The sequence below is a fragment of the Delphinapterus leucas genome, chromosome 16 (assembly GCF_059928025.1).
Source record: "Delphinapterus leucas isolate spDelLeu-1000000601 "Yukka" chromosome 16, BTC_Dleu_Yukka2, whole genome shotgun sequence".
Taxonomy (NCBI): Eukaryota; Metazoa; Chordata; class Mammalia; order Artiodactyla; family Monodontidae; genus Delphinapterus; species Delphinapterus leucas.
The window spans coordinates 40657109-40684299 of NC_143144.1; the positions used below are offsets into that span (position 1 = coordinate 40657109).

Consider the following 27191-nt stretch of genomic DNA (forward strand, 5'->3'; position numbering starts at 1 on the left):
TGTTCAGACCAAAATGGCAGGAAGCCGCCTCTGCCTGTGGTGGGTGGGGGCAGGTTGCCCGTAGAGGGGGCAGCCCAGGCCCAGCTTGGTGTCAGGCCCTCAGGTTGAGGTGTGCGCAGTCCCAGGTCTGTCCTTGCTATTCGAGGCTCTGAAAACTCAGAAGCTAAATAAATAAATGTACAGTGATGTGCAAAGCATATGCTAATTTATGAGTCTGTGATATGGAGCATCTTTCCCAGGAAACAAGTTGCTTACGGCCCCTTCCTAAGTGCCCCCCCCCCCTTTACAAGTACCCAGTTCTCTGGAAGGCCAGTTCCGGATTGGTAGGTGCTTTTATTTCAGTTAGGAAGGGGAACAGGAAGAGGACAGCGGTTGCTGTTTTGCTCCAGGAGTATGTGGGGCTAGGGCAGGGAGGAGATACGTGCAAAGTATTTATAATGACTATGGAGTGGGTGTCACCAGTTTATTTAAAAGGATTTACCCATAGCTCGTTATGTGTAGTGTCCGCTGCTTCACAGAAACAAGCAAGATACTGAAAATCTCCCCATTTATTGAGTTTACATTCTTGTGAGAAACACAGAAAGCAAAATGAATGAAATAGAAAGCATATTAGATAATGACAACAACCAAAGTCCGTCGAGGTAGGGTTTGAAATCTTAGGTTGGTAGGGGAAGACCTCACCCAGAAAGTTAATATTTGAATTAAGACTGGAACAAAGTGGGGAAACAAGTTATTCAGATAACTGAAGAAAGAACATTTCAGGCCAAGGGAAGAGGAGTGCAAGGGCCCCGAGGGGAAGTGTGATGGGCTTGGCTGGGGCCATAGTGATTGGGCGCAGTGAGTCAGTGGGAGCAGAGATGAGAGAGGGAGCAGGGTTCATGTAAGCCTTGGGGGCTCATGCTAATGGGGTCGCCTTTTACTCTGAATAAATGGGAAACATTGGAGGGATCTTGTGACCTAACTTATATTTTAAAAGACTTACTCTGGCTTCTGTGTTGAGAGTAGAACATAGTAGGTCAAAGGCAGAAGCTAGGATACTGGTTAGGAGGTTTTTGCAGTAATGCAGGTGAGAGATGATGCTGGCCTGGATTGGGGGTGGTGGTGGCAGTAAAGATGGCGTGAAGTGCTCAGATTGTGGACATATTTGTACATGATTGAAGGTACATCTGGTGGGATTTGTTGACAAATCAAGTGTGGGTGGGGAATGTGTGCGTGAGAGAAAGGACTTAAGGATAAGACCAAGCATTTGGGCTTGAGCAACTGGAAGATGAAATGGGGAAGACCACACGAGGAACTACTTTGGTGGCGCAGCGGATATCAGGGGCTCGATTTTGGACGTGTTAATTTTGAGATGCCTCTCAGATATCCAGGTGGAGATGTCATGTAGGTCATTGGATATATGTTTCAAAAGTCAAGGGAGAGGTGCTCCAGAGAAATACATATCTAAGCTCATGGAAGAAGAGCTTTGACAAAATGAGGAAGCCAAAGAGCTGGTTCTAGGCTCTGAGACCACCCAAGCAGCCAGGGCGTGTGGTGAGGCTGTGCTGCTGCGGTCAGCCATGGACTTTGGGATCAACCTGATTTGGGCTCATAGTAGGTGCTCAATAAATGTAACTCCTTTGCTTAGTTTTAGAATCAACTGCTGTGTATTTTGGGCATGTTTATGGAGCAGTTGATTAAATACAGGCGTTTGTGTTCTCAGCTCTTTGAGTTTCTCCCAGCCCTTCTCCTACCAGCCACAGTGTGCCTACGGGAGTTTCAGAGGGGAAGGCAGTAGTGGCTCCCAGCCTTAGAAAGGCTTGGCTGGCCATTGCCCCATGCCTGGAATGAACTTGGCCATTTTGTGTTTGGATTACCAAGGACAAAGCCCAATTCATACACCGAGTCTTTCAAAATGCCTGCCTGCACTTTGCACACTCTAGCAAACATGAGCTTCTCTTCTCTGAAGGAGTGCATGATCCATTCTGCAGGTTTTCACCTGGCCCAAGATGCTTGGCCTGTGCTACAGGTTTTCATATCTTCAACCCCCAGCTCTTCACGACTGATCTGGCCCCTCTAGAGGCCATCTCCCATGTACAGGAAACCAGAGCTTTTGGATACCAGAGTTTTGCCTAGAATTTCGGTGACAATGGCTGCCTCCATAACTGAATTCCAAGGATGTTCTGTGGGCCTGAATCCCAAGTAGAAAATACTTGCAAAGCTGAGGTCAGCCTGGGATCCATAATCCTCCTCTGTCTCCCCATGGTACAAGACTAGACCATTCTGAAGCCAGCATGGTGGCATAATCGGACATCTGTGAGGTGCAAGGCTCTGCAAGCATATCGGGGCTTCTAATGTAAAGCCAGCTAGATGCCCCTGGATACGTGTCTGATGGCCAGAAAACTCCATGACGTTAGACATAGGTAGGCTCTGCAGAGACGTGAGAATAGCTGAAGTTACAGGGAAAGGGAAGCTAGTTGAAAATGAATATGTGAAGAAACACACATCTTTATACTTAAAGTTATCTGTACCCTTCCACAAAGGGCTGGAAACAGTTTCAAAACTAAATACAGGGTATAATGATCCTTTAAAAATTCCTCCCAAACTCCTTTAAAGGACAAAAACATAGATGTGGTATCAGGTACCTGGAATGATCTAGTCACTGTAATTGTCCTGAAACTAAGAAAAACCACACAATTGTGCTAGGTTGCACCATTTTCCAGCGACAGATCACAAGAAACAGACAGTTTGGGGGACTTTTTTGTTCTGGAACATACTTTCTCTTGGCACTGAGTAAATAGGGTAGTGGGTAACAAAGAAGGCAATTCCCTTTCTATAAAAAATGAAAAAAAGCACTATAGAATATAATTTTCTATATTGATTCTCTGAAAAAATAGAGCCCTAATATTTGGGCTTATTTCTGTACAGACATTTCTTTGGGACGCTAGCATGATCTGGCTCAGTTCCATTGCTTCCCAGTGATCTCAGCTCCTATTGAGCCCAGAGTTTAGAAAACTCAGGGAAATACAAGGCCTGGTTGCCTATCTGGCCTTTCCTCTCTCAAATCTCTGTTGCACACAGTACACACCTTTGAATGGGCTAAAGGCATCCTTCCACAGCCATGGTCCCTGACAAGTTCTGAAATACTCACTTGCTGTGCCATCAAGACAAGTGTCCCTGGGCTGGAAGAAGCTGTTGGTTGTGAGGCAGTGCTTATATTTGGGGCCTTACTGTATCTGCATGTCTGTAATTTCTGAAATGTTCTCTCAGTTGTATAGCTAACTTAAATGTAATGGTTAGGATGAAATTCATTTTTTGGCACGAAGTTCTGCAGTTGAGTATGTACTGTCCTTTATAGCTTTCCTTTAAAGAATGAGTTTCCTTTACAGATTATCTTTGAAAAATAATGAAAAACAAAGAACTTAGAAAACCAACCATAAGAAGCTGTAAATTCCCATAAGAAGATGATTCTTCCACGATAATCACGGCACCACTGCTAGCAGCCTGGAGGCTAAATTTCAAGTACTCTACCTCCCCACTTCTGCCTTTTCAGCCCTACTCTTCCAGAGATCATCACTGATGACCAGTTGGGAGGCTGAGAATCTGTAATGTGCATGGTTACTTTGATAAAGAGAACTTTCAGGTCCATCACTGAATGGGGAAACATGCTCCTTGGGCTTCTTGGTAAAGCACACCTTGGGAGGGCAATTGCAGGGGCTATACAGCTCAGACCCTCGGGTTAGAGCAGAATCACTGGAACCAGAGGTGAACTAAACACCCTGGTGGGATAACCAATGCCCTGGCATTGTGGAGCTTCTCACATGTCTGGCTCAACAGGCAATGGGTAGTGGAGTTCAGTGACCTGCGGTGAGCTCTGCCTGGGTCCTGCTCAGACCTTGTTTTGGCTCCCATTCGTGTTGTTCCTTGTCTTACTTGTTCATGTCTCCTCTTAGCTCTATCCTTAGCCATGACCTCAGACCTGTTTCTAGGCAGAAGCCTAACTTAAGCCCTGATCTCTGCACCAGGCCTGGCCCCTTTGTCCACCCATTCAAGGTGCTTCCATAGGGCAGTGGGCAGGTGCGTTAAAGTCCAGAACTGTGAAAGGAGCAACTTGCAGGCTCACGGTCCCCCCACCCCACTTGCTACTTGTACCCAGCCACCACCAGAAAACGTGGGACATGGGTTGAGAAGCCATGCATTGTCTTTTTATTATTTTAACATCTTTCTCAGGAATCTTCAAGGGTAAGATCAACATGGATAATTTTAAGTTAGGCCAGTGATCTGAAGTTAAGGTGCTCTTTCTCCTGAAATGCCTTAACTCTTCAGAATGATTGAGGAACTTTAAGCTTGCCATAGTTACTAATAAATTAGCGCTTGGCAGATACAGAAAGATCTGTTTATTACTGCATATAGTCTGTAAGATTTTTTTAAATTTTAACATAACTATAGATGCACAGGAAATTGCAAAAATAATACAGAGAGGCCCCATGCAGCCTTCACTTAAATTCCACCAATGGTTACATCTTATGTTACTATAGTACAGTTTCAAAACCAGGAAATTGACATTGGTATGATATGTATGCATAGTTCTTTGTCCTTTTTATCATATGTGTAGATTCTTGAAACCACCACCACTATCAACATACGCAATTACTTTTATCACAACAAAGATACCTCTTATGCTACCACTTCCTGGTTATGCCCACCCTCTAACACAGCTCATCATCCTTAACCCATGGCAACCACTGATCTGTTTTTCATCTCTACCATTTTATCGTTCAGAGAATTTTCTATAAATGGAATCGTAGAGTCTGTGACCTTTGGAGATAGGCCTTTTTTTACTCAGAATGATGCCCTTGAGATCCATCCAAGTTGTTGTGTATATCATATGCTCCTTTTTATTGCTGAATAGTATTCCATGATATGGATATACCAGAATTGGTTTAACCACTTGCCTCTTGAGGGAAATTTGCTTGTTTCTAGTTTGGGGCTATTACAAGTAAAGAAGACAATCCACATTTAATGTCATTATCAAGATGTTAGGACATAAGTCTGCCATTTCATTTCTCATTTCCTGTTTTTTCCTCTGTTGTTCATTTCTGTCTCTTTTTCCTGCCTACCTTTGCATTACTGAAAGATTTGTTAAAATTCTACTTTGATTTGTCTATAGTATTTTGGGTTTTTTTGGTATAAATTCTTTGTATAGATTTTAGTTGCTTGAGGTATTGCATTTTACATACATAACTTATAAGAGGCAACTGGTGTTGGGATTTCACCAGTTCAAGTGAAGTGTAGAGACCATAAGTCTTTTAAGTCTTCAAGTCTTCTTTTCAATTTTTAACTGTCTATAATTTATGTCTATCATTTTCTTAAACATTTCCTCTATATAAATTTAAAAAACACACACAAAATATTTCCCAAAGTCATTTTCACACACAGATAGTCTAAAGCAAGAGAGGCAAAATGAATTTAAGAAGCAAGTCAGTGGTTTGGCCGGCACTGGAGAGCCTGGCTTCCGGAACGTTCCCCTTGCCACTCTCTTCTCCTAACTGAGGGCTTTTCTTCTTCAGAGCTGATTAGCCTTCAAGTTTTTGTCATAAGCTACTCTAGGGAGATGTTGAGCGTATCCTAGGGATGAAGAGGCCAAGGCAATTACTCCAGGTCATGGAGGCAAAACACGGCAAGGGCAGAGGTCGCACGGGGGTCACCTAGGTCACGCCTGGCTTTCAGAGAGGGCGGTGACTGGGTTATAACATGTGAATAGGGGTTTTGTTCTATTTGAAGAAAGAGAAAACCCTGTGACTTTCCTGTCAAGTATTTTGGGGCCTAATATACTCTCCAGAAAGTAAAGATGACTGCAGTATTTTAGGGCATGAGGGAACATTAACATTAAACCCTTCCTTGACAGAAAAAGAAATAAAATATAGAAGATGTTTCCTAACTGAGTTCTATCTCCCATCTTCAATTCATCTTACTGCCCGGGTTTTCTGATGAACCAGGGGTCTAAGGTGAATGTATCCTGGGGCAAATCAAAGCCCCCTGCTTGTTTATTCCTCAATCCTGGTGCAGTTCAATGCACTTAAAACCCCTTCCTAAGACACAGCTGTAAGAATGAAAGCAGCATAAAGCACCTAGAGATCAAGGATGGCAAAAAATGTCATCTTGCATGCCAGCCACTCAGTTGGAGGTAAATCCAGGAGAGGTGCTGGAGAGAGATTTTGGAAACCAAGCACAGTGGAGGAAGTTGCTGCAATGGTCATGAGAGGGGGTAGAGGGGCAAACCTGGGGTCCAGACCAAGACCCTTTGTAGGGGCACAGGGAGATCTTTATCCTTAACTCATTAATTCTGAAGAAAAAGTGTGTCGAGTGGGAGGAATAGAAATGCTCAGTATCTAGATAACTAGCCATCACTTTCTGTTTGGCTCAAATGCCCCTGCATGGATTCTGTGCTTCTTGGGTCAGAGATGAATTATATAAAATAGCAGGATGGCTACTTAGGGACATGTTCAAGGCCCAACAGTCTAGTGGGGTCTCTCGGGCCTAAGGCATGACATCTCATCATGCACTTTACAGACATGTGTCCTCCTCTCATCTGTAGAAGGGCTTCTAAGAAATCATTGAGGACATTAAATGAAGGGAAAAATATAAAGAATGACATTCAGTGCTTACAAGGGTGCAGTGAAATGAGTTCCCTAATATATTACTGGTAGATATATAAATGGGTGTAAACTTTTTATAAGCTACTTACTAGCATGTATCAAAAATTATTTAAAAGCCACACCCTTTAATACAACATTAAAAAAATCTTAATCATACAGGCCTCATCACAAAATGATTTCTATTAGTGAAAAACAGGAAACAACTTAAATGTCCAACAATAACTTAGTTATGTATATCCATGTTTGACTATCGTATAGATGTTTTAAATTATGGTTATTAAGACCATGTAACCACATGGGTTTCAAAGCAGGATAAAAATGATGTGAATGCTATTATTTTAACTATGTATAAAATATACACAGAAAAATAACTGGTAAGGAAATCTGTCAGTATTACAGCTGGCTTACACTGTAGAATTGTGGATACTTTAAGCTGCTATATTTAAAACTATGTTGTGGTATTGTTACTTTTATAATAGAAAACATTTAAGAAAGAGAAAAACTGAAAAGGGAATTTTGAATCTATATCTTCAGAGATTTTAGAAATATGATAGAGTTGTCACAGCTAAGCATTTCAAAGGAAAATAAGCAGTGAGGAGTGAAGAAATGAAGTACGCTGTCTGCTGTGGTTTATAACATGAAAAAGAAATACGTTAGTCACGCTGAACTAATGGATATTTATCTCTCAGGGCTTTTCCGCTGACCACTACAAAACTTGCCGCCAACACAGGAAAGCTTTGATTTAAAACAAACAACAACGAAAAACTTTCCTAAGGATATCTTCCTTGATCCCTTTCTTTTAGGCAGTATAAAGGTATGAGTGAGTGGTACAGGGAAGGTTCTCAGCTAGTGTGAGTTCTACCAACAGATCTAGAGTGACTGAAGACACTGTTCAAAGTAGTATTTCAGCTTTAAGATGCACCGAGCTCTAGTTCTTGGAGAGAACTGACTTCTACTGAGTACTCAGTCTGTGTGCTGTCTGCTTGAGACGCATGACAACGCTTGGAGTTGGGCTGGTATTACTCCCACTTTACAGATGAAAGGACCAAAGCTAAGTAAAATGCCCAGGGAGATGGCAAGTAAGAAGCAGAGCTGCTCTGGGCTCAGATCTGTCCAACTGCAGAGCCTTTGGCTTTTTCTCTATGCCAGGCTGGCCCTGCACACCACTAGGCTCTGATCTCCTAACCTCCTCAAACCAATGGCATTATAAGGAACAAAGTCTTCTTTCAACTTGTCTTCCCTACAGGTTTCAAAGGGCAAGACAAGCTTTCCCCCATTGGACACAGTCCCTGCACCTAGCACAGTGCCTAGTAAGGTGTTTATCTATTGACTACACCAACCCCTATCTGCACCCATTCTTTCCTTATTCCACAAAGGTCTGGAAAAACATCGGACATAATAAGATGGGAGTGAACCTCATTCATTCACAGCCAGTCAAGGGCTTGCAGGTGTAGTCTAGAAAGCTCCTAGAGCAAACTATGCAAGTGCAGAAAAGAGAAAGGGATAGGACTGCTTAGAGCCCAAGATGTTAAGCCAATACTTAATGATAATATCTGCCCATCTCTGTGGTCCAGTTTTGTCCCCTTCCCAAGACTATATGTCCATCTGCCCGCCTACCAGCCCATGCTTAGAGATGCCTGACTTTTGAAGCCTGGCCCAAAGCATTCCAGTAGAACAGGCTCCACACTGGGGAGCTGGTAGTTGGTCCAGAAATGTGTGATAATGAGACTAAGAGTGTGCTGGCTGTATCAGCTGCCCAGGCCACGGGCTGTAGGCAGGAGAGTTCTGGGGCAGAAGTAAGACAGATGTCCCTTTCCTGACTCATTGTGCTTGTATGTGCGGGTGTGTGCATGCAGAGAAGACAGAAGTGTACGGAATGGCAAAGAACTAAAAGCCCTTCAGTCAACAAAATCACAAGCCAAGGAGGTAGGGAAAGGTATTTTATGGGCTTGGCTGGAGGAGCTAATCGCAGTAACGGAAGAATCCCTCAGTTTTGTGAGGATGTAGCCCATTGTCATCTTGCCTCCCTCCCTTTTCCCTTCCTGCCTTAGGGTCAGGGTCCCAGGTCACCTCCAATCTTCCTGGGATTCCTTGGCCATGGCGTTGGGTGAGACCAAACTGGAAAAGATGGCCCTTCTCGGTTCCACCGTGGCCATGCTTTTGATTTTGTTCAGCTTGTCCTGGGCCTGTTGGCATTTTCTCAGGCAAGGCCCACATAGATCCTTCTCCTCCACCAGATATAGGTTGTCCGGCCTCTTGATGGAATCTATGAACGTATCTGACTCCTCTGCTTTGGGAAAGGGGTTTCGCTCTGTGTTGAGCTTTTTCAGCTTGGGGAGCTTGGAGATGCTGTTGGGGATGGTGCTCAGCAGGTTGTCATGGAGCCCCACCTCCTGAAGCTCCTTCAGAGCGCCTAGCGTGGTGGGCACGCGGTCCAGGTGGTTCAGACCGAAGTTCACAGTGCGGATATTCTTGAGCTGATTGAGCTCCACAGGCAGCCCATCGGTGGTCAGCCTGTTGTTGCTGACATTGAGGTAGATCAGAGAGGTCATCTGGCCGATGGACTTAGGGAGCTTGTCAATGTAGTTGCTGTGCAAGTCCAGCCACCGCAGGTTCTGGAACTTGGAGATTGAGTCAGGAATCTTCCTGATCATATTCCGGCTAAGGTTGAGCTCATCTACATCACTGAGTCGCAGAATACACTTGGGAAAGGTGGTAATTCCCATCTTGCTCAAGTCAAGGCGTTTCTTCCCATCAAATGTGATCTTGATACAATTCTTGGCCACGCTGAGGGTGATCTTTTTACCCTTGGGGCGTTTCCCGCCCTTGGCCATGTTCTTTTAGTAAGGGGGTATGTTTGAAGTATGTTGTTCTGATTGACTGGTGATCAGTTAGAGAAAAAAGTCACATGAAACTGCTAGAAGATAGACTCTGGTAAGAAGAGAAAAGATATTCAGTTAGGAGATGACATAAGGGTACTGGACTCCCCCCACATCATAATGCTTCACTTTCTAATGGTTTGAAAGGAGAGAAAGAGGGGAGTGGAGAGGAATTAGGTCATCAGCAGAAATATCCTAGCCGAAGATCTTCAGCAGTTGAATGCCCTCTTCAGACCTCAGTGCTCCCAGATGTAAAATGGGAGGTTCAGGGTTGGCCTGAAGGATGCTCAACACCCCTCTGGCTGTGCCATTCCCCGACTTAGGAATCTCTCCATTGTCCTGGACTTTCACATATTCCCCCTCCTGGGTGTGTGTGGGGAGGGTTGGGGGATAATGTCTTGGATATCTGCCATTTCCCAGACCCTCACTTAAATCTAGCCTTTTCTTAGAGTTATCCCACAAGTTCCTAGGGTGGGACTGCTGAGTTCTCAGAAGCAACATAGCCTGGATATAAGGGAATAAAGGTGGGAGTTAAGAATGACTTGTGTATTACATCCCTCCTCTCCTTCTGGACCCAGAGGAACTAGTCAGGCCTTGGCTACTGTAACTGCAGTGCAAATAAAAGCAGCACAGAGAAGTCTTTGCTTAGCCCCCAGGTAGGAAAACGTGCCTACACCATGCCCATGAGCACGGAAGAGGGGGCCGGGGTGGAGCCTGGCAGAATTGAAGAGAATGCTGCCTTCTCCCACCTCCTACCCACCTTGTCTTCCTCCCCTCACACTCTTCACACTGAGATCCAGCTGTAGACACCTCTGCACCGATAGGTGTGATAACAGATTTCTGCCATCGGAGAAGTAGAACGTACAGAGTGACGGGTAGTTTCTGGCCTCGCAGTGCTTGCGTAGAAGTCCAGTTCTACCATAAATAATTTGCTTAAATTTTCAGTGCCTCGATTTCCTTATTTGTGAAAACAGCTCCCATTTAGGACTCTAAGGGAGTGTAAATTACCTAAACTATAAAGCGCTTACAGCAGTGTCTGGCACATAGTAAATGCTGGATAATGTTAACTATTAAACATTACTATCAGGAAATTTGCACGTATTGATTTTAATCTTCAACAATCCAGCAAGATCCACAGGCTTATCCCCACTATAAAGAGAAGAAGACCGAGGCTCAGGAGTGAGGAAGGTCTACAGTCAAGAGGAGGATGCAACCGGCCTGCCTGTTCTAGAGGCTCTTTTCTTTTCTACAGCTTGGTGTCTCTTGCTTGCTGATATGCTATTTTGGACCAAGCTCCCACTCTGGACAGAAGCGTGCTGTCAGGAGATAAATGCTCGCACTGCGTCCTCCATCTCCCAGTAGGGATGGGTGGGAGAGGTGCTCTGCGCTTTCTCTACTTCATCATCCAGGCCCTTTATCAGGAACCATGTTTGTGTAACACATGGAGCACCAGCAGTCAGGCTGTGTGAGCCTAGTGTCACATGTTTTCCTTGTACAGTAATCCTCAGTGCCAAAGGCAAGTAGGTAGAAATGCCTCCCACATGCTTATTATAAATCCTGCTCTTGCCACTCCTGGCTGAAGGTTTGAGGATTCCACCCTATGCAAGTCCTACTGGGTCAGAGCCTCCTGAGATGGATGTAGCCCTCCACAATAGCCCGATGAGAGTATTCTCAGCTCTCAGCCGCATTGATGTTCTTTGGAGCGGGCCTTGTAAGCTGAACCTATTCTTTAGAAACAGTGAACCGACCACATTCAGGCATGATTGGCTGGTTACCAAAGACAGTACTGTGTTCACCAGTATCAAAATATCTGTATTACACAGCTGTGTGGAACCAGATGGGGCAAAGCTGTTTAAAAATGAAAGCTGGGGTTCCAGTCACAGTTAAGATGGAGTAAGTGCGCTCTGCCCGTCTCACCCACTGAATGCAGCAAAAGGCCCAAGGACTCTGAAGATAAATGGTATAAGGCAGATTGGAGAAGTAACTCAAAGTAAGACCAACTTTGCACCAGTGATGACAGATTTCCAACAAAAACCTCCCTCATTGGCCAAGGACAGGGAGACGGGGCCTTTTAGGGTCAGGGTGAGGGAGAGGGAGATCCCGTTTTTTTCTATTCATCTTTTCCATTCTCTTCTGCCTCAGCCCCAGGCAATCCTGTATCACTCGAGTCAGGCATGCAGGCACTTAAAACTCTAAACAGGGAGAACCATTGTCTTTGACCAAACTGTTGTCCCAAGTGTTTGGAAGTTTGCTTTTTTTCCTCTCTATCCCACTGCTACTTGGCCCTGGAGAGAGAAATTGTGACAGGAAGTACACAACAGATTTAGAAAACAAGTTCCCTGGATTTCTAGCCAGAAGACCAAGGAGGGGAGGGCAACTCCTGGGAACCACAAAGTGTTGGGGAGATTGCAAAGAGGAGAGAGTTTAATAAAGTTGTATATGAACTCCAGGATATACACCCTGAGCTGCCCACGAATAGACCAAACCCTGAACAGGGTCTTGAGTACCTACTCCCAAACCCTGAACCCAAAGGCTTTGTGAATTGAGCACTGTGCAGGTTTCAGACTGGTGCCTGGATAGAAACATGAAGGGCTGATTCGAATAGTACTGTAAATTCTTTGCAAACTGAATGGACATTATAAACGTAGTCTGCAGAATCTACAGAAGGTTTGCCAGAACTTGTAGCCTGTGACTACCTGCTCAAAATATACATGTATATATCAATATAGATATAAAGATACATCCTAGAAGAAGAAGAGGATAAAGGCTTGTGGTGCAGAAAAATATTTGAAGGAAAAATGGGTAAAAACTTCCAAAAGTTGGTGAGAGACATAAAAACTACAGATTCAAGAAGCTCAGTGAACTGCAAACAGGATAAATAAACTCAAAGAAATCCACATTCAGACGTTATCAAACTGCTCATAATAAAAGCAAAAATTAAAGAAAAAAACAGCACGTTGCCTACAGGGGAACAGCATACAAATTATTACAGGTTTCTCACTAGAAACTGTGAAGGCCAGAGGTACTGGAAAAATATTTTTAAAATAATGCTGAAAAAAAAGAACTGTCAGCCAGACAGTACATAAAAACATCCTTTATGAATGAAGGCAAAATAGACATTCTTAGATAAATGAAAAATAAAAAGATTTGCCACTAGTTGAGCTGCTATCGAAGAAATGATAAAAGAAGTCTTTAGATGAAAGGGAAACAATACTAGAGAGAAGCTTGGACCTTGAGAATAAGGGAAGAGCAATGGAAATGTAAATATGTGGTAGATATAATAGGCTGTTTTTCTCCTCTTACAATCTTTAAAATAGGAATGATGGTTGAAAGCAAAAATTATACCTGTCAATGTATGTAGATGGAATACATATGACAACTACAGCATAATGGGGGAAGTTAATGACACCTGTAAGGTAGGTAAGATTTTTACATTGCTTTGGAAGTGGTAAAATGTTAATTCTAAGTAGGCTGTAGAAAGATAAGTATGTATATTTTAGTCTCCAGAGCAATCGGAATGGATAGTTTTCAGAATGGATTATAAAAGAAAAATAACCAATTATATGCCATCTATAAGAAAAACACTTTAAATAAACAAAAGTAAGTTAAACTAAAAGAATGGAAAAAGATGTACTTAACAGGAGAGCTTTAATATAGATGAAGCAAAAAATGATAACATTGAAAGAAAAAATGGGCAAATATACAATTAGAGTTGGAGCTATCAATACTTCTCTCTCAGTAATCAATAGGACTAGAGAGAAAATCAGCAAGGAATGGGGTTTCTCAACCTTGGCTCTGTTGATATTTTGGGCTAGATAATTCTTTGCTGTTGGCAGGGATGGGGTGGTGATGGGGGAAAGGCCTGTCCTGTGCATTGCAGGATGTTTAGCAGCGGAAAGTAAGAATATTCTACCCACTAAATGCCAGTAGCTCTCCACTAGTTGAAAAACCAGTAATGTTTCTAAACATTGCCAACTGTCCACTGAGGGGCAAAATTGCCAGATGAGAACCATTGATAAAGAACTGGACGTTACCACCAACCAGTGGGATCTAATCGACATTTATAAAACACTCTACCCAGCAACAGAATACACATTCTTTTCAAGTGCACATGGAGCATTCACAAATATAGACTACATTCGTGGTCATGAAACAAATCTTAACAAATATAAATGAATTGAAATCATATAAAGAATGTTCTCTAAAAATAATGGAATTAAGTTAGAAGTCAATATCAGAATAACTAGAAAATCTCCAAATAGTTAACAATTAAACAGCATATTCATAAATACTCCATGAGTGAAAGAAATCTCAAGGGAAATTAGAAAATATTTTGAACTGAATATAAAAATAGAACATATTAAAACTTATGGTATGCAACTAACGCAGTGATTAGAGGAAAATTTATAGCGTTAAACATTCATACTAGGAATATTTAAAAAAATAAGAAAGGTCTCAAATCAATAACAGACTTTTACATTAAATAAAGTAGTAAAGAAGAGTAAAATAAACCTAAAGGATGCACAAAAAGGAAATAGTAAAGATGAGCAGAAATCAATAAAATTAAAAGGATAAAGACAATAGAGAAAATCAGTGATATTAAAAGCTTGTTCACTGAAAGGTTTAATAAAATTGATAAATATCTAGCCAGACTGACAATGAAATAAAAAAAAAAAAAGAGGGATTTCCCTGGTAGCGCAGTGGTTAAGAATCCACTTGCCAATGCAGGGAACACGGGTTTGAGCCCTGGTCCGGGAAGATCCCACATGCTGCGGAGCAACTAAGCCTGTGCGCCACAAATACTGAGCCTGCGCTCTAGAGCCCGTGAGCCACAACTACTGAGCCCACATGCCACACCTTCTGAAGCCCATGCACCTAGAGCCCGTGCTCTGCAACAAGAAAAGCCATCGCAATGAGAAGCCCGTGCACTGCAACGAAGAGTAGCCCCCGCTCGCCGAAACTAGAGAAAGCCCACGTGCAGCAACAAAGACCCAACACAGCCAAAAATAAGTTAATTAATTAATTTTTTAAAATAGTGCTGCTGTGTGTACGATTTAAAAAAAAAAGAGGAGACACAAATTATGAATATCAATAATTAAAGAGAGGATAGGACTAAAAACCCATAGACATTAAAAGGATAATAAAGGAATAGTACAAACAACTTTAGAAAAAAACTTAGATGAAATCGACTGTAAACTATAAAATCTCACCCATGAAGAAATAGACAACCCTTAAAGACCTATAGTTATTAAAGAGACTGAATTCACAGTTGAAAAGCTTCCAAAAAAACCCTCCAGGCTCAGATGGTTTTATTGGCAAATTCCACCAAACATTTAAAGATAGCAACACCAATTTTACACCAACTTTTTCAGAAATAGAAGAGGGAGCAATTCCTAACTTGTTTTCTGAGGCCGGCATTACCCTGATACTAAAATCACACAGAGACAATACAGAGAAAGAAAACGACAGACCAATATCCCTCATGAACATGAACATAAAAATTCTCAACAAAATATTAGCAAATTGGGCTTCCCTGGTGGCGCAGTGGTTGAGAGTCCGCCTGCTGATGCAGGGGACACGGGTTCGTGCCCCGGTCTGGGAAGATCCCACATGCTGCGGAGTGGCTGGGGCCGTGAGCCATGGCCGCTGAGCCTGCGTGTCCGGAGCCTGTGCTCTGCAACGGGAGAGGCCACAACAGTGAGAGGCCCACGTACCGCAAAAAAAAAAAAAAAAAAAAAAAAAAAATTAGCAAATTGAATCCACCAATATATAAAAAGAATAATACATGACATCCAAGTAGAAATGCAAGGTTGATTCAATATTCAGAAAGCAAAGTAATATAGCACGTTAACAGACTAAAAAGAAAAACATACATTATCATATCTATGCTGAAAAAACGTAACAAAACTTAACATTTATTCATGAAAAAACTCTCAGCAAACAAGTAATCCAGTTTATCTTCCTTAACCTGATAGAGGACCCCCCAAAAAAAGAAAAACCCTATAGTTAATATAATCGGTGACAGACTGAATGCTTTCTCCGCTAAGTTTGAGAACAAGGCAAGAAGGTAAACTCTCACTATTCCTATTAACACTATATTGGAAATTCTAGCCAGTGTAATAATGCAAATAAATAAATAAATGAAAGGCATAGAGATAGGAAAGAATGAAATAAAACTGTCCTTCTCACAGATGAGCTGCTTGTCCAGGTAGAGAATCCTACAGAGTTTAGAAGACATTCTTGGAACTAACTAGTGAGTTTAGCAAGGTTGTAGGATACACGTTTACACAAAAAAAACTCCACTGAATTTCTGTATACTAGCAATGAGCTATTGGAAACTGAAATTTGAAAAATAATAATGCTCCAAAGAAATTTAAATACTTGTATATTTCACGTAAGTAAAAAAAAAAAAGTGCAGGATTTCTGTGATGAAAATTGCAAAACACTGATGAAACAAAGCAAAGAAGATCTAAACAAATGGAGAAACATACCATTCATGAGCTGAAAAACTTAATGTAGTTAAGTTGTAAACTCATCCCAGATTGGTCTAAAGATCAATGTGATTCCAATAAAGATTCCAGCAGGATTATTTGTATGTATGAATAAACAGATTCTAAAATTTATATTGAAAGGAAAAGGAGCTAGAAATTCAGAACAATTTTGAAAAAGAAACAAAGTTGGAGGATTCATGCTTCCTGATTTTAAAACTTATCATGTAATTACAAAATGTGGTGTTGATGAAGGGATAGTATATTGATCAGTGGAATAGAAAACAGAGTCCAGAACTAGATCCATATAAATATGTTCAAAATGGTCAATTGTTTTTTGACAAAAGTTCAAGAGAAATTCAATGGAGAAACAACAGACTTTTCAACAAATTGTGTTGAAACAATTGATTATCCAATATGCAAAAAAATTGAATCTCGAACTAATGAAATTAACTCTAACTCAAAATGGATCATAGGTATGTAAAATGTAAAACCATAAAACTTTTAAAAGAAAACGGAGAAGGTTTTCATGACCTTGAATTTGGCAAAAGTACAACCCGTAAGAGAAAATATTGACAAATTGAACTTCAACAAAATTTGAAATTTTTGCTCTGTAAAACAAACAAAAATTCATATCCAACAAAGGACTAGTATTCAGAATCTATAAAGAACTCAAGGTCAACAGTAAGAAAGAAGACAATACAATAAAAAAAAAAATGCCCAAGGAATTTAATGAGACATTTCACCATAGAAGTTATATGAGTGGCCAGTAAGCCCACAAAACCACAAAGCATTGCTCAGTTATCATTAGTCACTAGGGAAATGCAAATGAAAATCACAGATACCACTGCACAGTTACTAAAATGCCTAAAACAAAACAAAACATAAAAACCAATAATACAAAGATTTGGCAAGGGTGTGGAGCAACTAGAATGCTCATATATTGTTACTGGGGGTTCAGAATGGTACAATCACTGTGAAAAAGTTTGGCAATTTCTGATAAAATTAACTGTATACTTATCATATGACCCAGCATTCCCCCAACTAGGTATTTACCCTCCAAAAAAACTAAAACCTCATGTTCACACAAAAACTTGTGTTTATAGCTGCTCTCTTCATAATTGCCAAAAACAGAAATAAAAAACCTGAAGGTCTTTCAGTGGATGGATAAGAAATTGTGGCTTATCCTTATAATGGATACTATTAAACATAAAGAGAACAAATCTATTGATACATGCAACAACTTGGATGACTCTCAAAAGCATCTTGCTGAGTAAAAGAAGACAGTCTTAAAAGTCTGCATCATGAATGATTCCGTTTATACAACATTCTGGAAAAGTCACAACCATAGGTATAGAATCTAGATCAGTGGTTGCCAGGGAATAGGGCTGGGGAAGGTTTGACAACAACAGAGCAGCACAAGTGAGTTTTCTGGGGTGTTGGAACTGCCTATACCTTGACTGTGGTGGTGGTTACGTGAAGCTGTACATGTTAGAGCTCAGAGAACTGTATACAAAAGAAACAACTTTGCTGTAGGTAAATTTAAATTTTTTAAAAAACTCAAAAATATTTGGGACTCCATAGTCTATTTCTGTCGTTCTCAGCCTGGCTTGGAAGTCTGTGACTTTTTCATGCCCCCACTCAGGCTTGTTTTGCCCTGTGAAGGGCATCCACACGTGTATCATGTGGGCACTGCTGGGTATGTATGCGTGTCTACCATGTGTATGCACACGCACACTGCGGGGAACAGCTATACACAAGGTGACATATCAGAAAAACTGTCCTACTGCACTTGAGTTAGAATCTTAATTTTAAAAAATGTGGACTGAGATCAGGGGAGCCTGAGTTCTGATCATGTTTATCAATGATTTCTCATGGTAAGGTTGCCAGACTTAGCAAATAAAATTGCAAGATGCCCAGTTAAATTTGAGCTTCAGATAAACAGTGGGTAGTTTTGAGTATACGTATATCCCAAATATTGCATAGTTCTGTATTTTATTTGACAACTCTATCCCATGGATCTGAAAAAGTAGTAAAGTTTCCTTTGTCCATGATCCTTGTTAGTTCTTTGGGACTAATTTAAGCCAACTCCATGTGCTTATTCCTGCATTCATTCATTCATTTGTACACTCAATTCAGTAAGTATATCGAGAGCCTACTAGGTACCAAGCCTGTGTGTTATTTACACAGGTGAACAGTAAATGGGGCCAGTCTCTAAGCTCAAAGAGCTAAAATCTAGGTTGTTACTGATTCTGGCGGCCAAATTCTGAGTCCCAAAAAGCCTAGGCTGTCTTTTGTATTTCTTGTATTTAAGGTAAAGTTCAGCTGAGGGAGGACAAACACATCAAGTATGGGCAGAAGGGCCTAGATGGGAAGGATGCTTCCAGTAGACTGGAGATCCAGCCAGGTGAGCCCAGCTGTGACTGGTCCCCCACAGCCCTCCCATGGTAAGAAGCCCTCCCCTCTCTGATGACTGATGGGGAGGAAGCAGCATGGGGCTGTCCACAGGGACTTCTCCATTAAGGAGCTTCTCCCCACCAGGTCCTTTGGCTCAGAGCCTGCTCATTCATTCATCACCTGCAGGCAAAGTAGGGGCTGGCCGGGATAAGCAGCTCACCTCCTCCTCAGTGCATCTGGGCCCCCAGACAGCCCCAGGCCAGATGAAGCATGCTCAGCCCCCACCCTCTTCATGCTTCTCCTCAGGGCCGCTTTACCTGGCTGGGACCCTTGCTTTTGGTTGTGGAGGGCAGGGTGTGTTGCTCAGGGTCCATTCTGACCCCTCTAAGCTGTGAGAACCACTAGAAGCAGACCAGTGCCGGGAGCCCCCAAAGCCCAGGGACACCCCTTTTCTTATACAACTCTGAATGGTCAGCATCCTGCCCAGGTCTGCCCATTGGGTAGGAGAGTAAGTATTGGCAAAAGAAGTGTGAAACTGATGATCTTTCAGTACAACTAAACCTGATTAGATGGACTGTTATTATCAATTCATAGCATCCTCAAATATCAGCGTGGGATCAGTCCACACCAGGGAAGCTGGCAACTATAGAGAGAAAGAAATGTCAGCAGATAATCAGATAGATGGATAGGTAGATAAATGAACAGACAGGTGGATGAACAGACAGATAGATGGGTAGTCAAATAATAGGTTTCATTTCATATGAACAGCTTGGAAACCCAAATATGAGAAGTTTCTAAATGTACTTTTTGTCTTGTACAATTGGTTTTTATACTTTAGGAAAACGGGACCAGTTGGTTTGACTTTAATTTCTAATTACTTTTTCTGTCTAGTCATTGTGAATCAAACAGCATGGTGGGACACCCCCTGGATATCTAAATTAAAAATGTAACGGCAACTTATATTTTAATGCCTTCAGAATATTTGCAAAAGCATTTTCAGCTGTAAGATCATTATCTGCACTATGATACTAGAATTTATCTGATGCTTCACACTCGTGTATATATATATATATATTTGTGTGTGTGTGTGTGTGTGTGTGGTACGCAGGCCTCTCACTGTTGTGGCCTCTCACTGTTGTGACCTCTCCCGTTGCGGAGCACAGGCTCCGGACGCGCAGGCTCAGCGGCCATGGCTCACGGGCCCAGCCGCTCCGCGGCATGTGGGATCTTCCCGGACCGGGGCACGAACCCGCGTCCCCTGCATCGTCAGGTGGACTCTCAACCACTGTGCCACCAGGGAAGCCCTCATGTATATTTTTAAGACTGACTTTGTTTATATATATCTGATATCTTTAAACATCTTGCTAACACAATCTCACAATAATTACTTCACCCTTTTCACTGATGCATTGAGACCAGGATAGACATATTGTACAACTGAAACCCCCAAAGTCACCGTCAATATTTGGGACTAACTTCATAACAGGCTTTCTGCCATGTGGATGAGAAATGTCTTTTGCTTGTGGGACATCTCTTAAGGGGAAGTAATGCAAACTTCCCTCAGTGAAGTCACTCATTCAAACGTCATTATTCTTTCTCCCAACTCTCATAAGACCCATTCACTAGATATGTAAGGGGAGAGCCTCGCCTCTGCTGTGACTTCCCATGAGCCTTCAGATCACTCCCTGTGCCCTCCACCCCTTCCCAGAATGAGCTGTTCGTTCATGTGAAAAGCCCTGTGGCAGGTGGAGACGTGAGTGGTCACTGCGGGGCTCTCTGTTGAGTGGGTGTGTCTAGAAGCTCTGCCAGACCTCTAAAACAGGCACGAATGTTCAACTCAGGCATCGTCTGAACTGGAGGAAAGAATTACTGTTTGTCCAGCACCCACTCTGGGCCAGGAACTGTGTGCTTTACTACTTGCTTTACCATTTTGTGTGCTTTTTGGAGTATAGACTCACTGGAGGTATAACCACTAAGTGGTTTTATTTTTTCCACCTCTGCCCCCAGCTACATTATATCAAGCCCTGCTTTCCTGTGAGCAGAAGGACAGATTGCTAGGAAGGGGACAGACTAGAGGCAGAAAGATTTCTGTGCAGCTAACAGCAACACTGCCACCAGACACCTGGCAGAGATGATGGAGAGAATGACAGCAGGAGAGAGATGTGGACAGTGGGGGTGGAGTCTTACAGGGACCCCACAGTTATGGGGGTTTTCCGACATCAATTTTGGAAATGCTTCACAATGTCAAGAGCCACTTACTACTCTTCATTCAGGTGATATGTACCAAAGTAACTTTTGCAAGCATGCTGCTGGACCATTTCTGTATCTCTAATCTCCATAGTAATTATGCAAAGTGTCAGTCCTATTTTTAATATGGGAGAATTGGGGCTCAAAGAAGTCAAGTGCCTTCCCCAAGTTCACAAGACAACACAGCTCAGCCAAACCTAGGCTACCTAGCTATTACACACCTACAAGCCTAGGTGTGTAATACCAAAGTTTGTGATCATCCCACTACACTATCCTGCCTCTCTTTTCCTTCTGTTGCCTTTTCTTTAGGCTTGTTGCCTGTTATCCCACTGTCCAGGGACCAACGTGTGGGGTGCTTGTTTTCACAGATGTATATATGTGTATATATCTGAATGTAGCTGAATAATACGGATTTTAAACGTATTTTACTAGCATTAGTGGAGTCATTTAAGTGTAAGAGCGTGGAGATTGACAAGGAGAGAAGGAGGTAGAGAGAGAGGAACAGTTTAAAGGGTACATGTAATGCCACCAGCCAGTTCATTTAATGGGCCTGTGCCCCAAGTGGGCGGTGATAGAGACAGGAATCTGTTGTTCCTCGGCCCCTCCAGTCCCCACGAGCCCCCATGGTGTGAGCTTCCTGTAAAGATGCAGGTTTTCGCCCAGCATGGCCCCAGAGCCCTGGCCCACAGCGTTCCCACGTGCCCGCCAGAGAAGCTGGCCCTCTGCTGCCCTGGGCCGGTGTGGGGAGGCGGGGGGAGGGCTGCCGGCTGTGCAGGGCCCTGAGAGGCTGTGTGCAGCCACCAGAAGTGTGATTTTCACAGCGTGGGCTCCCTTGGACACCTAACACTTGTAAGATGCACTTCCGCGGTTCCCAAACAGCAGGCCTTCTCCGAGTGTGGGTCCTACGATGCGCTCCACCCCCTACAGCCCCCAGCACACACATTCTCTCCGCCAGCCCTTAGAGGCCCTTCATGCCTCCTTCACACAGCAGGCGCCCTCCAGTTCACCATTTCATTCAGTCCTCACAGCTCTCCTCTGGGGTAGGAATATTCCTCCCACCCAAAGATAAGGACCTGGGGGTGGCGTGGGTGTAAAGTGATTTATCCAAGCTCACACCGCTCGCCTTACTCCAGGGCTTCTGGGTGGGATGTTCTTTCCATGACATCAGAGCTACAGCACACAGAGTGTCTGCGTGGAAATTATCAGGTTCACTTCATTTGGCAATTATCTGGTTAATTTGATCAACGCAGTGCTCAGGATCTTATGTTATGCATGTGTACCTTCCTCTACCCCTAATATTGTGTACTTCTGCATCCTCAGCACCAGTGTGGGTCTGCACATGTGCTGCCTGGGAAGCCGTTATCTGTCAAACTGCCCTCTTCCCCCTGGCCGGTAATAAGAATTCAACTTTTATTTGGAGCAAAAGTTCCCAGGGGGTCACATGGCCCAATAACAAAAGATGATGGTTTCTTATTGGTTTAATAGCATCTGTTTTGTAATTCTGAACGTACTCTGTTTTAATTGGATTTGTTAAAGGAACAGAAGGGAATAGGTGCCTTACAATTAAAATAAAATGTTAAGATTATTAGTTTAACAGACTAGAAATGCCTTGTTCATCAACCAACACATTCAAAGCACACAAAGCAACCTTGACACCCAGAAAACAAAGCACCAGAGTCAGTGCTGGCACCTTTAAACCCCAAGAGGTGAGCATTAATTCAATTTCAGTCACCGTGGTTTAAACACTGCTATTGCCAGACGGACCCGATTGCATTCTCTCCTCACAGCCGTGGCTTCCAGTGCAGATAAGGAAGCTGGGCTCAGAGAAGTGGCTTGGCAGGGCGAAAAGCGCAGCGGCTTTGGACCCACGTGGGTCGCCACCCAGCTCCCCATTTACTGTCAGGTGACCCTGAACAGTCTGTGGAGCCGCACTGAGCTTCAGCCCCGACTTCCGTAAATGGAATAACAAAAGTGGCTGCTTCTGAAGGGTGGCGTGTGGGTGAGTGAGGGCCTCGGAGGACTTTGCTGTGACGGTGGGGGATGGAGTGCAGGGAGGAGCCACAGCTGGACAGGACAGCACAACTGGTGACAGTGGAGCCAGCACTCCAGGATTCCAACTGGGTAGAACCCTGATTCAGACACCACAGCGCAGCGTACTTACTTGCTGGGGCATTCCCACCTCCCAGGTGCAGACGTCAAATTACTTTATTTGGAGGACAAAGAGATATAGCTCCTTTGAGGCACAGAGCCACCCACGCACCCAGGATCGCAGAGTGGGGGGCATTTCTCAAGTGCCCAGTGATGTGTGCATTCTTTCTGCACCACGACCCCATCTGGCCCCAGTGAGAACTTGCTGAGGGGTGGACATGGTGCAGACCCAGGTGTACCCAGCTGTGTGCACTGGCCAGCCCCGTGGTGCGGTACCCCCATTTGCTGTACAACAGTCCCTAGCTCTGAGGAAAGCTTTGCTGTAAACCCGCCTACCAGTGAAGTTGTGAGATACCTTGAAGGGGAGCCCTGAGGATCAACTGTAAGGGAACAGCCAAACCTTCCCTGGCCCTTTGGAATTCATTTCTTCATCAGTAGTTCACATTGGATAACTACTATCAACGAGGCGCTGATTTATGCAGCAAACTAAATGAAGGCTCTGCTCACATCCTAAAAGGGAGATGAACCAAAGCAGACAAACAACACCAGGTGGCAAAGAGCGCCAAGAACAGAAAGAGCAGGGGCAAAAGAAATAAGAGAGAGGTGTTGGGAGATGTGGTCTTTTGAAGAGGTGACCAGGAAGGGCATCTTTGAACAGAAGACATCTGAGCAGAGATGGAAGGAAGTGAGGATGCAGGGAGGCAGGGAGGGGATTTCAGATAGAGGATGCTCCAGATGGAAAGGCTCTGTGACAGAGGGATGGGGAGGGACAGCATGAGGGTGGGAGAAGGAAGGAGGGAGGGAGAGAAGGAAGGAAGGGAGGCCAAAGACATGATTTTAAAAAAACAAAACCCAGGGCAGACATGATCTGGCATATTTTTCAAATGATACTTCAGCTGTTGTGAGAAGAATCTCCAGGGCGTGTCAAACCAAGGAGAGAAGGTCAGTCCCTACACTTCCCCCAGAGTGACCATAGACAGGGCCGTGCCCTCTCCTCTCTAATTTCTACCTGAGCCAGGAGGAAACCCAGCCCCGGGACAGCCCCATGCTCTCCTGAGTCTCCGACAAGCTTGGCCATGCTAGAGAGTCAGGGGAGGGGGGCGTGGTACGCAGCCACTCTTGTTTCCCTCTAGAGATGTTCTCTCAGAACCAGCAAGCCCACCACTGCACTGAAACCTCTCGGTCAAGCACAGATGACTGTGATATAAAAACCACATAGCCTCTTACATATGGGTGACAGCAGTATGGTGCAATGTGTGTGTTTGTTTATTTAAACCTCAGCTGAACTTTCCCCCCCATCCAGAGGTGAAGGGCATTGGAAGGACCATGGTCTCATTTTCAAAGGGATACTTTAGGTTAAAGAAAAAGGGTGCAAAAGGATGGTTTGGGGTTCTTTGTATGTAAGGCACCTGTCTTTCAAAAATGCTGTGACTTCTAATCCTTTTTCTGTAGAAATATTTTCTGAATTCACGTTTCCCTTTCCTCCTTGAGTCTTTATCAGGCTTATTTGAAGTTATTACTAAAACATTCAGGACTATCGTTAAGAAGAGAGAACCCTTTTCGGGCGACTTTGGACAGATAGATACAACTTGCTAGGAATGATGTGAACAAAGGCAACATAGCGGCCCACACTTTGTTTAGGACAGGGAAGCTCTTCAGCATTTTACAGATAGGGATATTACCCATGTATTAGCCATTCTGCCTGTTCCCTTCCTGCTATGTGTAAAGTAACTCAATAGAAGACAGGCACTCGGACAGCAGGGAATGTGGAGGCTTTGAGGCCAATAGAACTGGGCTCCATCCCCACCTTCACTGCCAACCTGGTTTTAATCATGAGCTCAGTTTACTGATCTGCAAAATGGTTTAGAAAATTGCAAGTTGTTGTGAAGAGTAGATGAAGTGATGACTGTATGTTAAGTGACTAGTGTGCACTGGGTACTCAGTGAATGGTAATCTGGTTCCTGGCACCTTTATGATGGTAAATAATGCTGATAGAGTCACCAAACCGCACCGTATTGATTGCCTCCCTCAAATTAGTAGCCCCAAGACACTCCCCACTGATCATTAATCCCAGATGTAGGATTTATGGAACAATCTTTGCTGATTCCCAAGCACAAAAGTCTTTGCAACCTTTTAAACACAAATTATTAGTAATAATAGTGATAATAACAAAAGAAAAGAAATGTAACAGCAACTTGTAGATATGATAATACCTTTGTCCACCTTTAACCTCTAGAGCTTGCTAGAGCCCAGGCAACTCACTTGCTCATTCATTCATTCATTTGTTCAACAATTTGTACTCGAGCCATTCTACAGGTCAGGTCAGATGAGAAGATATGCAGTGAGCATGACAGACATGTTTCTCGTGAAACTCCTATTTTAGGAGGAAGCAAATCAAGCAAGAAAAACAAAACAAACAAAAAGAGCCAAGATTATGTCAGGTGGTTTAAATGCTCTGCAAAGAATAAAACCTGATCATGTGAAAGGGAACACCCAGGGTCAGGAGAGAATGTTGATGGGGGCTGGGGGGACTAATTTAGACTGAGATAGATGGGGAAGTCCTCTCCCAGGTGACGTTTGTGCTGAGACTTGAACACTAAGAGGCCATGTGGGAGGATTTGGGGAAGAACACACCTAGAAAGGGGCATACCAAGTGCAAAGTCCTAACAGTGGGGAGAAAAAAGAGATGCGGGGGTGGCTGGAGCAGGGACAGCAAGGAGAGGGTCGAAGATGAAAACAGAGGACTTTATGGAAGGTACAATACGTTGCGTGCATTATCTCATTTAATTCATCCAGCCCACTTAACAGGTAACGCACCGAGCCCCAGAGCACATCCCTTGCCAAAGTCACATGCTAGTCAAGCAGAGCCAGCCCTTGTCTGTGGGCTTCATTGCCACTTGGCTTATCCATGAAAGTTTGACTTGACAACGTCAAACTTTGGCTCTATGGGCCGACAAGGAAGCTCCTGACTCATCATGTTTTCCAGACGCTACCCTAAACTGAGCTAGATCCTGTGGGAACGTTCATAGCAGCCCAGGTCAAGCCCCATCCTTAAGGCTCATCCCTCACTGAAAAGAAGGCACGCGTGTGTTATCTCACCCGGCTCTGGGGGTTGAGATGAGTTCTATTATGTGAGACAGGTAGAGAGCTTGAAAATTGAAAATTGGCAATGAATCCAACTGGCCATGAGCTGAAAGCTGGTGATGGTTGGTGCAGCTGGGTAGCCCATCATGCCCACTTGGAGGGGCGTGGTTCAGCTGCACGCCTCATGTTCTAAGAGTACCAGGGACCAGGAAATATCACCTAGCTTTGACGAAGACCCACCCAGATGATGGGTAGAGGGAAAGAGCATGAAGTCCTCCCCTTTCATCAGCATTGCCAAGCGAAGAGCGGTGGGCAACAGTGGGAGACCCTTGGAGCCCCAAGAGGAAGCTGGCACCGCCAAGCACCAGGCCTTAAAGGTCAGTCTCTAGACAACAGTAGGGCTCAGGCACACTGAAGAGTGGACAGGGGCAGCCTCAGCTCCTCCCTTCCCCCTCCAGGCTGAGGCTCAAGCCCAGAGTCACCCCAGCTTGAAGACCAGTCAGAGCTGTGTCCCTCCCTAGTTGTATGACTTAGCACACGTTTCCTGACCTTTCTGACTCCCCATTTCTTCATAGGAGAGCTGGTCATCAGCACCTGGTTCATATAACAGCCATACGGTTTGTAAATGTATTGAGAACCTACTATGTGCCAGACCATTTGCAAATCAATTTAACACATTCAAATTAGGTTCCTGCCTTCAGACTGCGTGTATGGATTATACTGACCACCTGCTCTGGGCCAGGCATTTTAAAGACACTGTGAATAATTCTTAAACCTGCCTGATCTATTTATTGTTTTTCATCTCCACTGGACAGACATGGTGCCTGAGGCTCAGAGAGGCCAAGTAGCTTGTCCAAAGTCACAAAGACTCAAAGTAGGGGCACCTACCTTTGCCTGTTGTGGAAATAGAGACGTGAGGCGTGATTCTAGTGTGTTCCATGAAGAATCCCTCCTTACAAGGCCCAGCCCAGCCTAGGACTCAACCATTTGTTCCTGAGTTCCAGTGTTCAGGATCACTCGTAGAAATGGTTTGCCTCCAGACTTCTCAAAAGACAGACTGTGCTCCAAACCCCAGCACAGTCAGCAGAAATCAAGTGAGGTCTGCTGAGGTTGCCTTCACAGGCTGCAGCCTCCTAACTGAACGAGCACTGCAGTTTCCTTAAAGGGATAACTGGGTGGGTGAGGAAGCAGTTCAAACACTAGTCTCCACCTGCTTGTGGAGCAGGAAACAACGTTCAAAGAGACTGAGACTTTGGAAAGATCATAAAGCATGACCCCAAAGCCCCACAGATTCCCACACTAACCTCCCA

The 27191-nt window shown here is 43.7% G+C and overlaps 2 protein-coding genes across 13 annotated transcripts in view; one reads left to right on the forward strand and one right to left on the reverse strand.

Annotated features, from left to right (window-relative positions):
- WDFY4 (WDFY family member 4) overlaps positions 1-27191 on the forward strand; it is a 278500-nt gene that overhangs the window by 205958 nt on the left and 45351 nt on the right. The gene's annotated exons all lie outside the window — the stretch shown is intronic.
- Positions 1-27191, reverse strand: part of LRRC18 (leucine rich repeat containing 18) — a 43195-nt gene continuing 16004 nt past the window's right edge. For 5 of the 8 annotated variants that reach the window (XM_089897817.1, XM_089897813.1, XM_089897812.1 and 2 more), the window contains one exon: positions 1-27191. This exon is cut by the window's right edge. In XM_089897817.1, coding sequence (XP_089753943.1) covers positions 8705-9472 — 768 coding nt within the window. In that variant the 5' untranslated portion in view covers positions 9473-27191 and the 3' untranslated portion in view covers positions 1-8704. The other 3 variants (XM_089897811.1, XM_089897818.1, XM_089897815.1) reach the window with 3 other exon arrangements.